Consider the following 17,772-nt stretch of genomic DNA (forward strand, 5'->3'; position numbering starts at 1 on the left):
TAATAAAAGAATTTATTCTGTAAACCTAGGACTCAGTGAAAAGGCCACACCCGAGGACCTAGAAGGCCATATGTGGCCTTGAGGTTGCAGGTTCCCCACCCCTGGTTTAATTCCTAAAAGGGGCAGAAAAAGAACATTTGCATGAGGAAAACTAATAAAATCCACTTATAAAAAATTTCTCATATAAAATGTCAAGGAGGAAAACACATTGTTCTGAGGATCAGAACACTCCAACCCCCAGATAAATGTCCTTAGGAGACAGAGCAATGGGCTCCATCAGCTCACAGTCTATGACAGTTTTCAAAGTTGGCAGTTTGTAACTGAGAAATAGTCAAAGGAATGACTTCTTGAGCTGAGCCCAGCTGCTTAAAGCATAACAGAATGAAGGGATCTAAAAGAGCTCATCAAGGATGGCAGACAGGATGGGCGGCAGTTTGGCTGAGAGTCTTGTTGCTTGGGAGAGGAGTTGTTTTCCTCAGAATCAATTAGAAAGAGAAAGGTAGGATTGCTTTCTGGTACCGTTTAAAGCCAAGGAGAGGAAAAACCTCTCAGAGATTTCCCTGTTGGGTCTTTTACTGCCCTTTCTGATTTTAAAGGAAGAAACCGAAGAAGAAAGACAGGTTTTGCATCTCCTTTGCCGTGAGAAGAGGCTTGGCTTTTCTAAGAGCTGACTGGGTAAAACAGATTCCCCTGATATTTGAAGAACTAACTGGAGAAAGTTTGCCTGACCCTATTGCTTCCCACAGATTGAGAGGAAGAAACTCCTCAGTCTTACATCTGAAGATCTTGGCAATTCTCCAGTTTAAAAAAATTGCTTTTCATTGAAAAATCCTAATATATTTTCAGCCTCATGACAAGGGTGACTTGTAAGGAGGCAGATCTGTTCTGCCATGATTATGCCAATTGTAGGACGGCAGACCCTCTAAGAGAATGGTGAGATACCAAAGAAAGAGGGGGCATGCCAGCTTTGTTATTAATAGGTTTTATTAAGGTTAATTGGAGGAGTTTGCTCATGGAAGGCCAGTCTTTGGTGGCAGAAGAACAAAATGGTGGATTCTTACACCAACCCCAGGTCAGGGCAGGGAATTAGAGAAAAAGGGGAAGTAGGTACCAGGAAATGGGAGAGAAAGGGAAATGGTGGGAGGTCACATCAGCACCTTCTACTGCCTGAGTGGGTGAGCTGGTGCTATGTCTGAGTGATAGATCTAGGGTTGGAACATACCTTAAAGGTTATATAATCCAACTCTCTCATTTTATAGATGAGAAAATTGAGGCTCTGGAAAGTTAAGGCTTCAATTTGTTGTTGCAGTCCCCCAGCACTGAAACGGAGTGTTGATCAAAAGTTCCAGAGGTTATCCCTATGTGACACAAACTGTCATCAATCCAGCATGTACAGCAGCAGGGGGACATATATTGTCTTGGGCCCTATTAAACCCCTTTTCCCTTGCTCAGGGACAAAGTCTATTGGATTTCTCCAAAGGGAAGTGGCCGTTGTTTGTTACTGAAATCCCCTCAAAGGCGAAAAGGGGGTAAGTGAACCTCCTTGAGTTCAATCACTTCTGTTCTTCCCCCCCTCCCCACCCAATTCCTTTAAAGATATCATTTGCATAGGCATACACCTCCTGGGTAAGTAATTCTCTGGCTGAGTGGAGAGCATAACTATGCCCAGTTCAATTCAATAAACATTAAGTGCCAGACACTGTGCTAAGTGCTGGAGATACAAATAAGACAAGAAGGAGTGAACCTGCTCATGAGTGAACCCAACACACAAAGCCATGTTGGGGGACGAGGAACTGAGAGGTACCCGATGTGGAAGCAGAGTAACTGATGGAAATTGGAGAGTTATCTGAAAAGTTCTGAACTCTCTATAAAGGTAGGCTTTGGGAGGAATTAATTGCTCCATCCTCCAGCCTAGTAGACAGAGGGAAGAGGCAGCTGAGGGAGCTGAGAAGGTGCTAACTATCCAAAAACAAAGTCAATCAGCATATGGTGATGAGATTTCAGATGATCAGCTTATCCTCTGAGGATAAGCTCGATGTTCCCTGGAGTCAGAACCAAGCAGAGAAGCCATGGACCTGTAACTCAGAGAAACCTGTAACTCAGAGACAGTTACTGTCCAAGGGTGGCTGTTGAACTCAAGTTTATATAGACCTCTGTAGTGCACACACGCACACACACACACACACACACACACAGATACACACACACACACATTTTATGGTTAAAGAAACTGAGGCCCAGTGAGGTTAGGGAGGAGTCAGTGTTCTCCTTACTTCCCTCCTGAATTCCAAGTCTACCCTCTGTCACTGTCCCATAGCAAGGCTTTCTCCTTTGCAGCTCATTTCAGGTACATATTTCATTCCTTTCTAGTTCTCCTCCCTCCAAAATCTCTCTAGCTCTTAATCCATCCTTGATTTCTTTGTTTCAGTCTCACTGTTATCCTTGTCACATCCATGTCTCTCCTTGGACAAGAGTTTGGTCCCATCTCCTCCTCCCTCTTTCAGGTGTTGGCCCCAAAGAGCATTTCCTCTCTCTCTCATCCTGGATCATTCTGTCTTCTGGCTTCTTCCTCATTCTATACAAACATGCACTTTTCCTTCCCTTGACTTTGCACACTCTTAAGCAAATGTATCCTATCTCTCCTCCCATTCACTTGTTAATCAAATTTTCAAAGTTCTATGAAATAATTAATGCAAACTGTTGCTATTAAGTTTTTTTCATTCATGTCCCAACTCTTTGTGATTCCTTTTGGGGTTTTCTGGGAAGAGATACTGGAGTGGTTTGCCATTTCCTTCTCCAGCTTATTTTACAGATGAGGAAACTGAGACAGAGTGAAATGACTTGCCCAGGGTCTGAGTGTCTGAGATCAGATTTGAACTCAGAAATATGAGCCTTCCTTACTCCAGGTCCAGCACTCTATGCACTACGACACCACCTACTGCCCCATTAATGCAAATATTTTGTCAGATGAGAAAACTGAGGTTAAGTGACTTACTTGCCAAGTGTCACAGCTAAGAAGCATACCAGAAGGATTTTGAATTCAGGACCTCTGACTCCATTTCAGAATTATTTCCTATCCTCCAAATGTAATCAGCCAAGGTGACCTGGAATTTCAATAGCACTGCTTGCTGTCTAGGAGTTCAGTGAGCATCAAGGAGAAACTGTAACGTTGTTCTTTATTTCCTGTGTTGTGCAGCACTTTGAATGATCCCAAGCTGTTCCTAGCCAGAAAAGCTGAACTTTTTAATATCCAAAGTCCCCCAGTCATGCTCTACCTGAATCATGGAGTCCCACAATCTCAGAAAAAATGTCACCCCAAGGGCACAGACTTTAGTTGTGCTAAGAAGGATGCTGTGTGTTTCAAATATAACTTAGGTGAGAGAAAGGGGCATACAAGATAATCTGGTTTCCAGCCTCATCATTCTACCATAACGACTCTCTCCAAAATTACTAGTGAACTCTTAACTGCCAAATCCAATGGCTTTTTCTCAATTCCCACCCTTCTTATCCCCTTTGCAGCCATGGTTGATCATCCTTTTCTCCCTAATACTCTCCTCTCTAAGTTTTCAGAATGCAACGTATATGCTTATCTGACCACTCCTTCTCAGTCTCCTTCAAGCAATCTCCTGCAGGTCATGCCTATTAAGTGTGAGCTCTGTCCTCTACCCTCTTTTCTTCTCTCTCAACACTACTTCACTTGGTGATCTCATCAGCTCCCCTGAACTTAACTATCATCTCTATGCCAATGGTTCACAAATTATTTAGCCCTAGCCTCTCTGATGACATTCAATCTAGCATCTTCAGCTGCCTATCAGACATCTCCATCTGGATATCCAATAGGAATATTCAATTTGACATGGTACCAAACAGAACTCATCGTGTATCACTCCAAACTCTTTCCCCTTCCAAACCTCCCTCTTTCTATCAAAGGCACCACCCTCTCAGTCATCTACGTTCACAACCTAGTCACCTTTGACTCCTCACTCCCACCCCCAACATCCAATTCATTGCCAAGGCCTTTGAATTTCGCCTTTGCAATATCTCTTGAATATGCTCCCTTGTCTCCTCTGATGATGCCACCACCCTGTGCAGGCCCTCATCTCTGTTTGCTTGGCCTATTGCAATAACTTGTTTATTGGTTGACCTGCCACAAACCTTTCACCCTAAAAATAAATGACCAAAGATTATACACTAACCTCTGTTAACTCTGAAAAAATATACCAAGTAGCTCACAGAAGTAATCACTACAACTGTTAACTCTGAAAAATAAAATGAAATGAAATGAAATAAAACCAAAGAGCTAACAGTGGTTATAAGTAAAAAGCTTTATTCCCTTGGAAGAGAGAAATTAGACATGCATTCCAGGGCCTTCTCTAGGAGGAGACCTGCTTTATCAATAGCAGTGGCTAAATACACACATATACAGTGGGCTGTAGCCGTGACAGTGAAAGGTAACAACAGAATTGAGAAAGGTTTGATTCATAGTAGGGCTTCATGAGTGGAACATGGTGCCAGCTCAGGGATCACCTGGGTCTGGTGTGAAACAGTTCTGGGATTTAGCTACAGCTAATTTTATCCAGAGAGTGAGTGCAAAGGATTGTTGTTATGCCAAGTTCAAGGCACAGCCTACTTTCAGGGTCTTAGCTCTGGAAAACAGGGTGTTTCCTAATAGTAAAAAGAGAGGAGTGAAAAGAGATGGGTGATCTTGGCATGGGGATCCTGACAAGCTGCCTCAGTGATTGACCTAAAAGGTCTGACCACGTCACCCCTCCTACTCAAGAACTTAAGTGGCTCCCTATCACTTTGAAAATCAAATCAAATATCCTTGACTTGGTGTCCAGGGTCCTTCATAAACTGCCCCTCCCGTTTACAGTCTGTTATATCTGACAACCCCCCTTCCACCGTGTACTCTTTTGAGGTAAACAGAGGTTAAGTGACTTTCCTAGGACCACAGAGAAAGTTTAAGTAAGGGAGCATCTGAGGCTGGATTTGAATTCAGGTCTTTCTGACTCCCGACCTAGCGCTCTATTCACTGCATCACCATGGTGTATTTTGTTTTTGTTTTGTTTTTAGGAATCAACAGAACTAAATTCAGCAAAAAATTATCATTTTACAATTGTCATTTATTATTTTGGAAAGCAGAATGCCATGCAATTAGAAAGTAGATTTCAGCGCTAGGAAGATGGATTCGAGTCCCACCTGTGACATGTTCTGACTTTTAGGGTGCAGAGTAGATGTTGGCCAGGGCTATAGGAGTTTCCTAATCTGGGAACTCCTCGTATCATTTAAGCCATAGGTCCACATCCCTATCCTCATGTGCAAAGCTCAATATTTTGGGATTACAAAGACAAAAATAAATCAGGTCCTACCTCGAGCATTTTATATTCTGTCGGATAGGAGAGGAGGAGGTCACATATATAGATAAGCAAATTCAAAATAACTTTAAGAACTGGAAGGGTATTAACAACTGCAGGGCTCAAGGAAGACCTTGGGAAGGAAGAGTTGAGGACAGGGATGGGGGTGGGGCAGAGCTTCAACCCAAACTAGGAAAAGGAACCAGTCTGATTAGATATACTGCTGAAATGAAGACCTTATTTTAGCTCTCATTAGAGTATATCAGGTATTCTTGTGAAAATAACTGTCCTTTCAATTTATAACTTGGAGGAAGCCTATTCAGAACAAATTTTCCCCTGTTGAAGTCATTGGGGAGGTGGCCATTGTGGATTTTAAAAATAGGTTATTTTAAAATTATGTTCCAGATAGAGTTCTTAGGATTCTATTAAAGGTATGTAGATAGCAAGGAAGGGTCATAGGATGAGGCAGACACAAGAACTGGACTTTACTGTTGCTTCTGCTACCTATGACCTAGATGACCTTGGACAGGTCTCTCCATGGGCTTCTATTTCTAAATCTGTAAAAAGGAAAGGATCGAACTATAATCCTGTGGGATTCTTCTAGCAGGAAATCCTATGATCCTTATGATTTATGTGGCCCTTATGTGGAAAGAGGATTGGACTTGCAAACAGGCTGCTCCCAATTGACTCAGTTTCTTCATCTGTAAAAGAAGGACTAGATTCTTGGAGGATTCTTCTAGTCAGTCAGTCAGCAAACACTAAGTGTCAGGAACTGTCCTAAGAGCAGAGGATACAAAGGAAGGGCTCCCAGTCTAACAGAAATTAGACTCAAATGAGATAATACATGGAAAGCATTTTGTACGTCTTAAAGAGTTATGTAATGTTAGCTATTGTTAATGAATAACACTAATTTTTCTATCAGGAAGTCTGTGATCCTATTGTGACTTTAACCACTCAGAGCCTCAGTTTTCTCAACTGTAAAACTTGGACTAAATGATATCCAAGGTCCTTTCTGGGTCTAAGTCCTCTGTTTACTGAAAACGATGCTACCTTTGGTTACCTTACAAGTTTGTTCAAAGTGAATAGGGATATTGTTGCCCTTGGGAAAATCACCAGCCAGGGCCCGATGCCTTGTGTCCCCAAATGAAATTGGGGATTACCAGCTCAATCGGGTCCCACTCTTCGTTATTCCATTTGGAGTTTTCGTGGCAAAGATACTGGAGTGATTTGCCACGTCCTTTTCCAGCTCATTTTACAGATGAGGAAAATGAGGCAAACCGTTAAGTGACTCGCCCAGGGGCACACAGCTGAGGCTATATTTGAATTCAGGTCTTCCTAATTCCAGACTTGGTGCTCTCTGCCTCGTGGCTCCCTCGGGGCATAGTCCTTGAGGACCGTTTTAGTCCCTTTCATTGTCAGCCTTACACGTGGCAGGCTGGAATAAATGTTTTAAAAGACACAATTAATTACAACCTGAGGTGTGAGGCAGGTTTCTGCATTACAATTCGGAATTAGGGAAAGTTGCCTCCAAATTAGCCAATGTTGGACTCCCTATTAGTTCAAAGAGCAGTTGGAAAGTGGAGGCGGTGAGAAGGGGAAGGCGGGATTTGAGGAAAAGAAATCGTTTTCCTTTCGGAAGCCTGCATCTTTCAGTGGAAAAGAGCCCTCTGTCCGCTGAAAGCCAAAGGGACTTATTTGGACAGGGAAGGTTACGGGGTCTTCTTCTCCCTCATTTCCCAGGTCTGAGCAAGTAGCGTCCTTTCTTCCTCGTCTCTCGAGTCCTCCGGATCTGGACCAAAGGCAGGGAGACCGTCGGTCCTCCGCCAGCTCTGTCACCCCCCCTTCCCCATCGCTGTCTATTCCTCCACCCCCACCCCCTGCCCCGCCCTTGCTCTCCCCCTGGGAACGATGCTGTCCTCGCCAGCGATGTGGAGCTCGAAGAGAGAGAGAGGAGGGCGGAGGAGGGAGGGCTGGCTGTGCTGCCCTGAGGGGCCCCGCCGCCGCCGCCGCTGCCCAGGGCGCACATCTGGCCGCCGCTGCCCAGGGCGCACATCTGGCCCCGCCGCTGGCTCTAGGGCAGGTTGGATGGTGCGGGCCGAGAGGCAGCGCGGGCTGGGCTCGGGCCGGGCTTTCTCTCCCCTCCAGCGGCTGAGCCGCGGGCCCTGCCCTGCCCGGCCCCGCCGGACTCCCTCCGGGGGCAGCCTCCCGGGCAGCGGGCCGCGCGGGCCGAAGGGGTGGGGGCCGGGGCGGAGCGAGGCGTTGGAGGGAGCCGCGGGGGTCGAATCGGGCAGCCTTCCCCAGCTCTGAACCGAGCCCCAGCGCGAGCCCCGGGCGGTCGGCCGCGATGTCCACCAAGGGCAGGAAGTGGAAGGAGCCTGCGAGGGGGAGAGTGACCTTCCTGGCTCAGGAGGACGAGGAACTGCAGCCGCAGCGCGGGGGTCGCTGGGGCTGGAGGGGCGTCAATGGGGGGCTGGAGCCGCCGCCCCAGCTTGGCTACGGGGAGAGCCCCGCCGAGCCTCGCGGCGGAGAGCTGCCCCGCTTCCCCCTGGGCAGCAGCCTGTGAGTACGATCTCCAAGCGCCGGCACGCTGGGGGCAGGCTTGGAGAGATGGAGGCAGACGCCTGGAGGTGGGGGGGGCAGGGGAGGCGGGGCTGGCGGACCCTTAGCAGCGAGAAGTTAGGGCTTTGAGCCCCCTGCCGCAGAGCTGACCCCGCAATCTAACGGCCCGAGGGAAACTCTGAGCAACTTTTCTGCGGGCCAAGAGGCCCGCCAGTGGAGCCCCGGATGGTGCCTACTATGTGCAAAGACTGAAAGGGGGGGACGGCGCTCCAGAGTCACAGAAGGTAGACAGGCAAGTAAGCAGACAGGCTGTCAGGCAGATAGAGGGTCAGGCGGAAGGGCAGATAGATTGATGGACAGAGGGAGGGAGAGAGGGAAAGAGGGAGAGAGAGAAAGGGGGTGAGAGAGACAGAAAGAGAGACTGAGAAAGGGAGAGACAGAGAGACGGAAAAGGAGAGAGAGAGAGGGAGAAGGAGAGGGAGAGGGAGAGGGAGAGAGGGAGAGAGGGAGAGACGGAGACAGGGAGACACAGAGACAGAGACACAGAGAGAGACAGTTACAGAGAGACGGAAAAGGGGAGAGAGACAGAGACAGAGACAGAGACACAGAGAGAGACAGAGACAGAGAGACGGAAAAGGGGAGAGGGACAGAGACAGAGACACAGAGAGAGAGACAGAGAGACGGAAAAGGGGAGAGAGAGAGAGAGAGACAGAGACAGAGACAGAGAGACAGACAGAGAGAGACAGAGATAGAGAGACAGAGAGACGGAAAAGGGAAGGGACAGAGAGACAGAGACAGAGACAGAGACAGAGAGCAGACAGAGACAGGTGGTAGACTGGCAGAGAGACAGACAGGAAGACCATTAGGTTAGACAAGTCAACGCATTGACAGAGGCCAAAACCCAGGCGGGCAGACAGACAGGCAGGGAAATGGCTAGGCAGACAGATTGGAAGCTAGGCAGGCAGAAGACCAAAGACCCGCTGACAGGCAGACGGAGAGACTGACAGACAGCAGATTAAGCTGCCAGTGACAGGCAGACAGGTAGAGGCAGAAAAGCCGAAGGGCAGACTGGCAGATTGGAAGATTAAACAGGCAGGAAGAAAGGAGAGGCAGACAGACCCACAGGAAAGCAGCAATCAGACCGGCAAGGTCGGCCACTGTAATAGACAGACAGACCGGCGGGCAGGCAGACCGATGGGTAAAGACAATGAAAAGCACAGACTGGTGACTTGAACCCCGGACGGCCTGGGCATGCGAAGTGCTCAGGGAGGAACCTGCTGCCCGATGAACACCGAATCCAATTAACACTCTCTGCAGTCAAACCAGCCCTAGCTCGTGGAGCGGGTACACAGGAGGTCCACCCCCTCCCGCACCCCACCCCCCCAGTCACTGGCCGCAGCGAGCCTTGCCCACCTCCCCACCCCCCACCCAGATCGCACAACTTGGGCTTTTGGCCCCAACCCGGGAAAGAAGGCTTCCCCGTCCCAGGACGAGGGAGTCTCGGTGGCAGCGGTGGCCGAGCAAGGGACAGGGGAATTCTGTCTGTCTGGCTTAGCCTTCCCAAGGGGAAGAGAGATGCTCGAGGCAGTTTATAACTGGGGCTGGAGCGGGGTGAGGGGTTGTCCTGAACGTGATTGTGTGGTGGGAGCTCAGTGGCCATGCTCCTTCCTTTGTGCGAAGGGAAGGGTCCCGAGCCACGTGGAGGAAGGTGATGAGGGAGAGAACAGCGATAGTTAGACACGTATCAACCTGGTAGTCTAGGGCTCGGGGAAGGTGGACCGAGGGGCCTCGTGCTTTGGGTGGCTAGTTCCAGAAGCTGTATTTCACCCCCAACTCGGTTTAGGGGGCTTGCTGGAGGAACAAATAGCCCTAGGCAGGGAGAGGGATCCCAAGGAATCTGGTCCCTGGCTTGCAGAGTCATGCTCTTAAATTCGGAGACCCAACCGAGATCCCACCTTCCCCAGCAAGATGCTGTCGGTTTGTTTCAATGTGTACCAGGCGTGTTGTTACATAGGCCAGTGTGGAGGAAGCCAAGTTAGTGTACTGGGTGCCTATTAATCGCGACTGAATCGGAGATGTGCTTTGGAGGTGAGGGAGGAAGTCTGGAAAAGTGGATGGTGCTCTCTCTCGGCCTGGAGTCTTAGGACCTAAGGATGTCAGAATGCAAAAGGACCTTACCTTACAGGTCGTCTCCAGGAATTCGTAACCTGGTTTGTGATAAATACATTTCAATACAATTGGTTTTCTTGTGTAATCTTACGTATTTTATTTTATACTCTTAAGAATATTACTCTGAGAAGGGGTTCATTACGCTTCAGCAGGCTGTCAAAGGTGTCTATGACGCCTGAACCCTGACCTGGTCCGACTTAGTAATGGAAAGAATTCTGGATTGGGGTTAAAGGACCTGGATTCAAATCTACATTTGCTAATTACCACTCTAAGAACCTTGGGCAAATCGCTTCATCTCTCCAGACCTCCGTTAAAATGAGGGGGGTAAAAAATGTTTTTACATGTAATTGGGGAAAAAATTAAATTTTAAAGAATGTAAAAAAAAAATGAGAAATTGGACTTAATGCCCTCAAAGATCCCTTTCAACTCCAAATCCTACTAACTCCAAAGGTCACAGGCAGAGTAGGAGAACTGGTCAGTACCAGTACGAGTAGGCTGCTATTAGATTCAAAGCTCTTTCCCTAGAGGTATTCTCCAGAGTTAGAATGCAGTCTGATCCTTACTAGGTATGTGACCTTGAACATGTCCTTTCATTCTATGTCCTCCTCTGTACAATGATAAAGTGAAGCCTCTGCCAGCTTCTAGTTCTAACATTTTGTGATTTTGTGAGGATGGTGTGTATACCTTCTATTCTCCACACAGCATGGTCCCTTGAGAATGGTAAGGTGAAAACGGTCCACCCTTCTGCCAAATAGTGTGTGTGTGTGTGTGTGTGTTTGTGTGTGTGTATACACACACAATTATATGTATATATATACACAATTATATATAATTGTATGTATATATGTATGTGTGTATATGTACACACAATATACATATACACACATGCACGCATATATGTAAGTGTGTGTGTGTGTGTGTATATATTTGCTCCAATATTTGAGTCTGGGCAAATTCTTTAAACACAAAATGCAGGTTAAAGAGGACACCTGAAGACTCTGATCTGAAGAAGGAGGACATGAGGAAAAGATTCCTACTGGTATCTAAAGTTTTGGGTCAGTGGAAACCTCTGAGGCAGTTTTGTTGTTTCATACCGATGAGTGTAGTGGGTAGAGGAAATTAATTGGCTTAGTGGATAGATCTGCTGGGCCTGGCGTCAGGAAGACCTCAGTCAAATCCGACCTCAGACATTTACTAGCTGTGTATCCCTGGGCAAGTCACTTCACCCTGTTTGCCTCAGTTTCCTTATCTGTAAAATGAGCTGGAGAAGGAAATGGCAAACCACTCCAGTGTCTTTGCCTAAACAAAAACAAAGCAAATAACAAATAAACAACAACAAAAACCCAACCTATACGGGTCACAAAGGGTCAAACAACAGAACAATAGTCTAGTGGGTAGGCAGAATATTTTTCTCACAGACTTTTATAGCTAGCATTTTGGGGATGTGTGTTTATAAATAATAACCAACATTCATGAGATCGAAGATTTGGAGCTTGAAGGGACTTTAGACATAGCTAGCCAACCCCTTAATTTTATGGATTGGGGAACTGAGTCACAAAGAGAAGAGATGAGTTGTCCTAGGTCTCACAGGGAGTGGGTGGCAGAGTAAAAGACTTGGACTCAATTCCTCAGAGTAGGGATTGTTTCATTCGTTGTATTTCTGCCCCCAGTACCCAACTCAGTGCTTGGCACATATATTAGGCTTTTCATAAATGTTTGTGGATCATTTGACCCAAATCTATGTTCTTTCCAATCTGTGGAGCTGTCTCCCATTTTATGACTTGCAAGGAACTTTTGATTCACATTGGCTCCTTAGATTCCCATGAAAAACCTGTTGGGTTTGGTCCTGCAGGTAATCTTAACTCCGATTCAGAGTGACTGAGTGACTTGACCATGGTCACACACAGCTAGAAAGTGTTCCTGGCAGAATGTGAATGCAGGTCTTGCACATTCCATGTTCCAGGTTCAATAGCTTCTCACTGTACTGTGTGGCATATAGTTATATAGTTTAAGAGATGTTCCTTCTCCCAATGAGGAAAGAAAGGTATGGTAAAGGAGTGGGAAAGAGAGAAGAGGCATATGGAGATGGGCCCTTTTACTTCAAGTGGCAAAAATGAAAAATTTTCTTCAGGTAGGTAGGGTTGCCCTTTCGCCAGTCCCTGAATTTAGAACCTCTGTAGTCAAATGCAGACCCATGGCAGGATCACAGACACCATAACAGCAACCTCTCAGTGAAAACAACTGATGACCTAGGTTCTTATTAGCCTCTAAGACTTACAAAACACTGTTCTCCCAATAGCCACCTGGGGTGAGCAGCTAGAAGGGACTTTATAGGCCATGTAATCTAACCTCCTTCATCTTACACATGAAAAAAAATCTATGTTCCAAAAAGAAGAAATGTCCCACTCCCCTCCCTCCAAGGTCTCACAGCTACTTAGTGGCCAAGTAGGATTTGAATTCAAGTTCTTTGACTCTAGAATTTGCACTATTTTTACCATACCATGAGGGTTCTCTTGTTGCTTTGTGATGCCCATTTTATAGATGAGCACATTGAAGTACAGAGAGGAGAAATAGGTCCTGTAGGAAGGGTTAGATCTAGATTCACCTCCAGGACCTTTGACTTAGGGACACTGAAATCACAGGAGTGCATTTTAGGCACAAAGAATATAATGCCCCATTTTGAAATTTGGCCAGAATCCAGGAGAGAGCATTATACTCGGTCCAGAAACATTGCCTTGGCTGATCAAGATACATAACATGCCCAGTACCTTTTGGTTGGTTATTTACTTGATTGATTACCTGGTATACTGTCATGATATTGTCATGGGATCATAAATTTAGAGATGGAAGGTGCTTTAAAGGCTGAGCTCAAGCTTTCATTTTACAGATGAGGAAATTGAGGCACAGAGATATTAATTGACTTGTCTAAGACACCTGGTAATCTGAGAGAGGGTCTGAAGCTAGGTCCTCCTGATTCCAAGTCAAGTGCCCTATACATTGTGCCACACTGAGGCGTTGAGATGGAATCAGCCTAGAGAGGATGGTGTGTGCATGATCTTGTCTGTGCTTAGTACTTGGTCACGTATGGCTCAACTGTCTATTTTAGACCTAGCTTTCCTTAAGTCTTTTCCTGGCAAACCAAAGACTAATACTTACATAGTAAAGGAAGCTGTTAGGTTACAACTCATAAATTAATAAATGCAGCAGTTCTCCAACCCCTTCACAGACATGTTTTGCAACCCCTGAGAAAAGCATCCTAAGTTGTGGCAGAAAAAAATGTCTTCACTTGGTAGACAGTTTGTAATTGAGATGTTTCTCCTGGCATCAGAGTTCTCCTGGTGACTTTAAGGAAAGCCCATCTGTGGTTATTTTACAGAACTTGGTTCACGAGAAAGCTGCTGGTTTGTTCAATGGCATCTCTTTTCACACAGTTGAGCATGAGGAGGAAGATGGCAGAAGAAATGAGGCTCTTGTGGGTTTCAACTTAGAGTCTGTGTGCGTGTGTGTGCCATCTGTGTCAAAGAGTCAGTCAAAAGAGCGATGAGTTATCCTAGTCTATACTAATTAATCTGCTTAAGCCACACTCCTCGAAAATGGGCTTCATCATCAAATGAGGACAATTGTTCCAACAGCCATGAAGGTGGCTGAAGCAGGCACTGTGTAAAACTTAGAGCTTGGTCAGACATTGAAGATGCCAAGGTCATCCACTGCATTCTGAGCCATCAATGGTCATCCTGACTTTTGTCTTGCCATTGGACTTTGATGACTGGAAGAAAGACTGAGACTGATGACATTGTACAACTCTGCCTCACTTAAATCCGATTCACCCAAGAGTCATAATGTCAGCTTGGGGTGTTATCACCTTGGAAACAGAAGAACAAACAGCAGCTACGTGCCACCAACTCTAATCATTGCCTATGGATTCTCCTAATGCTACTTTTCCTTCGGCTCTGCATCATAGGGATCTTCTATGTTATCCTGACATACACTTACTCACTGTGTGACCCTGGGCAAGTCACTTAACCCTGTTTGCCTCAGTTTCCTCATCTGTAAAATGAACAGGAGAAGGAAATAACAAACCACTCCAGTATCTCTGCCAAGAAAACCCCAGGTGGGGGCATGAAGAGTCAGACATGACTGAACCACAACTGTGCAGTAACTTATTCCATACTATTCACATACCATAAATTGTTCAGTCATTCCCCAATTGATTGGCCCCCTTTTTCTTTACAATTTTTTGCTATTATGGTTTGATCTTAAAAAGCAGTACAATACAGTTCCTTATTTAGGTCCTTTCTAAAACTTCTTGTTACAGAACAATGTTTATGCTTGAATGGTGGTTTTTCCTTCTTTTTTTCACACTGCATTGCATATAATCATTTCAATGATTCTAATCAGGTAGGTAGTGAAGAAATAGAGAGTTAGGTCTAGTACCAGAAAGACCCGAGTTCAAATCTAGCCTCATATATTCTCTAGTTGTGTGATCCTGGGCAAGTAACTTAGCCTCTGTTTCCTCAATCTTAAAATGGGGACAATTGTAATACTTATCTCCAGGGCTGTTGTGAGAATTGAATGAGATCATATTTGTAAAGCACTTAGCACCATGCCTGGCACATGGTGAGCACTATATAAACGTTAGCTGTTATTAATGTTATTGTTATTTTGGAAATGATACAAATCTTCCTGGGAGTTGTTGATCATTTATTATATATGTATATACTAAAAGTAAGTTATAAATTGAATTACTCCCTTTGTCCTGATCAGACCATACCTGGATACTGAATTCCGTTCTGGGATGCATATTTTAGGATAGTTATTAACTATCTGGAACATGCAGAGGAGAGCATCTAGGATGGAGAGAGACTATTCCAAATGAAAAGGAATTAATGAAACTCTGGGAATGTAGAAAAGATGACACAGGGACACTGTGAGAGCTGCCCTTAACCATTTGGAGCGCTGGAATGTGGGAAAGGATTTTGATTTGTTGCCCTTGGCCCCAGAGGCAGAATGAGGAAGGTACAGAGACACCAATTTTGGCATGATGTCAGAAAAATGCACATCAGGTCTAATGAGATGATTTGCGAAGTAGTGAGCTCCCCTTTATTGGAGATCTCCCAAGCAAAGGCTGGATGACTATTTTTAGTCCAATTGTTAGATTTTCGTCAGCTCTGATGGCTAAATAACCTTTCACCTCTGAGATTCTGTGAGTCTGTGATAACCATGATTTACAGAAATGCTTTCTTCTCCATTCAAATCAAAAGTACCTCTTATCTTACTTACCACATTCTTCATAAATTTACCCAAGGGGAGATACTAAATTGAAGCTTCAAACCTATGACATTCTTGTGGAGAGCGTATGTGAAATAAGATTGCTCAGTCAACAAGCATTTATTGTGCACCTACCATGTGCCAGGCACTGAGCTAGTTGTTGGGAATGCAAAGACAAGAAATGAAACAGTCCTTGGCTTCGAGGAGCTTACATTCCATCTGGAGAGAGAGACATACCCAGGAGAGTCTTTCCCAGGGAGAGCTTGTGAGCTAGCTTAGGCATTGGCTTACATGGTGGTGTCAATTTGCCAATAGAACATGTTCAGTTGAAGCCCTCTGGCTCCACTACTGGGTTCATTTTGTGCCCTTTCATCCTTCACACTAAATTTAGGTTTCTTGTGAGATTCCTTAGGGAATCCAGTGAAGAGACAAACCACCCAAAGTCATTCAGACTGAAACATCAAGGAGCAGCCTGGTACTCTCTGGGTGTCTGATTTCTTTCATAAAAAAAGGAATGAAAATGTGGATATAGGTATCTTTCATCTCAAATATCTTTGCTTTGGCTTCTGTGAAATTTAACAGTAAAATCCCTCATCTCCTGGTACCCTAGACAGGTTCGCAGGGCAGAAAATTGGGTCCCTGAACAGGGGAAATCTCCACTCTTTTCTCTTAATTATACCTCTTTATATAAAGTAAATATGACAAACAGCCTGGGATTTGTTGGCTAACAAGTTTATTGTATTGCAAAGGATTAGTAGGGAAAGTGAACATTCAGGAAAAGAATCACAGACTTCCACTTCCTCCAAATGCCCTCTCCAAAGAGTAAAACTTGGAGAAAGGGACCAGGAAGTAAAGGGATTGACTGGGTCAGGGACCCAGCACAGGTTATCAGAAAGAACAGTCTCTGGAGTCAGAGGAACTGAATTGGAATCCCACCTTTGACATTTAATATCTGTGTGACCTTGGGCAAATCACTGAATCTCCCAGGGCCTCAGTTTCCTCATCTGTAAAATAAGGGAAATGAATTAAGTGGCTTCTGGGCTTCCTTCCAACTTTGTGAACCCATGATCCTATGAAGCAGATTTACCTGGAGTGAAAAAATGGAGAGGGTTCATTGTTTCTCCAAGTTGATAGTTCAACATGACTTTTCTTATATCGCTTGCCATGCCAGCTTCCCTTCTTCCTGCTTGTGACAGTTTCTTCTGTCTTCCCACAAAATCCTTCAAGGTCAGGGCTAAAAGAAACCCCTGACTCTGGGAATTGTGGTAAATCACTCATCTGGCAGATCAGTTCTTTGTCATAAGTCACTTGCATCACTCTTGAGTACTGCCAGAAGCCCATAACGGGGCAGGCAAAATACATGCAAAATTAAGCCAGGGTCATTGGTTGGAGCCACTAGCAGCTAGACTGAAGAGGATTTTATAAGAGATTATACAGGAAAGTTTATTAGGAGCAGCTAGGTGAATGGAGCATCTGACCAGAAGTCAGGAAAACCTGAGTTCAAATCGAGCCTCAGATGCTTACTAGCAGTGTGACCCTGAGCAATTCACTTCACCTCTTTCTGCCTCAGTTTCCTTAACTGTAAAAGGGGGACAATAATTGCCCCTGCCTCTCGGGATTGTTGCAAGGATAAAATGAGATAATATTTGTAAAGTGCTTTGCAGATCTTAAAGTTATCTATATAATAGTTCGTTATTATTATAATACAGTATTTGTTAATGTAGGTGAAGTAAATGATTACCGACATGATATGATGGGAAGGGGTGTCTTGGGTAAAATGTAGGTTTCTTGAAGACGTAGACTTTCGTTTGTAGCTCCAGTCTTTGTCTTTGTAGCTCCAGTGTCTAGAACAGTGATTGATGTATGGTAACAAAATTGATAATAACAATATTAGTGAACATTATGTACCTCTTTGAAATTTGCAAAGATTTACATATGTTGTTTCATTTTATCCTCGCAACAACTGTGGAAGGTAGGACTATTATTATCCCCATTTTACGGATGGCAAAACTGAGGCAGACAGAGGTGCAGTGACTTGCCCAGGGTCACACAGCCAATAGGTGATAAATAAATCCTTGAAGTGAATATCTTCACCTTAGTGCCTGAGAATTCATCATTATATAGATTCATAGACTATTAGAGTCAAAAAGGTCTTTTTTCTCTATGTCATAGGATTGAGAGCTGGAAGGAATGAATCACAGAGAACATCTAATTCTGCTCAGATACAGAAATAGACACTAGGAGAAATGAAAGGAGGGTGTCCCAGTGGACACTGTATTAAGACGCATCTCCAGGATTTGACCCCTCATTCTTAGTCTCTGAAGCACAAATGTGCTTGAGAGCCGATTATTAAATTTTTAGTGTGAGCATTTATACCTCAGAAATCAGAAATGGTACACATTGGGGATGATTTATTGGTTTG

The 17,772-nt window shown here is 45.0% G+C and overlaps 1 protein-coding gene across 1 annotated transcript in view; it reads left to right on the top strand.

Annotated features, from left to right (window-relative positions):
- Positions 1-7,291: 7,291 nt before the first annotated feature.
- The window catches only part of TRPC3 (transient receptor potential cation channel subfamily C member 3), a 92,420-nt gene continuing 81,939 nt past the window's right edge, over positions 7,292-17,772 (top strand). The window contains exon 1 of the mRNA XM_072625228.1: positions 7,292-7,913. Coding sequence (XP_072481329.1) covers positions 7,699-7,913 — 215 coding nt within the window. The 5' untranslated portion in view covers positions 7,292-7,698. The remainder of the gene's footprint in view (positions 7,914-17,772) is intronic.

This window comes from Notamacropus eugenii, chromosome 7 (genome assembly GCF_028372415.1).
Source record: "Notamacropus eugenii isolate mMacEug1 chromosome 7, mMacEug1.pri_v2, whole genome shotgun sequence".
In the NCBI taxonomy this organism is placed as follows: Eukaryota; Metazoa; Chordata; class Mammalia; order Diprotodontia; family Macropodidae; genus Notamacropus; species Notamacropus eugenii.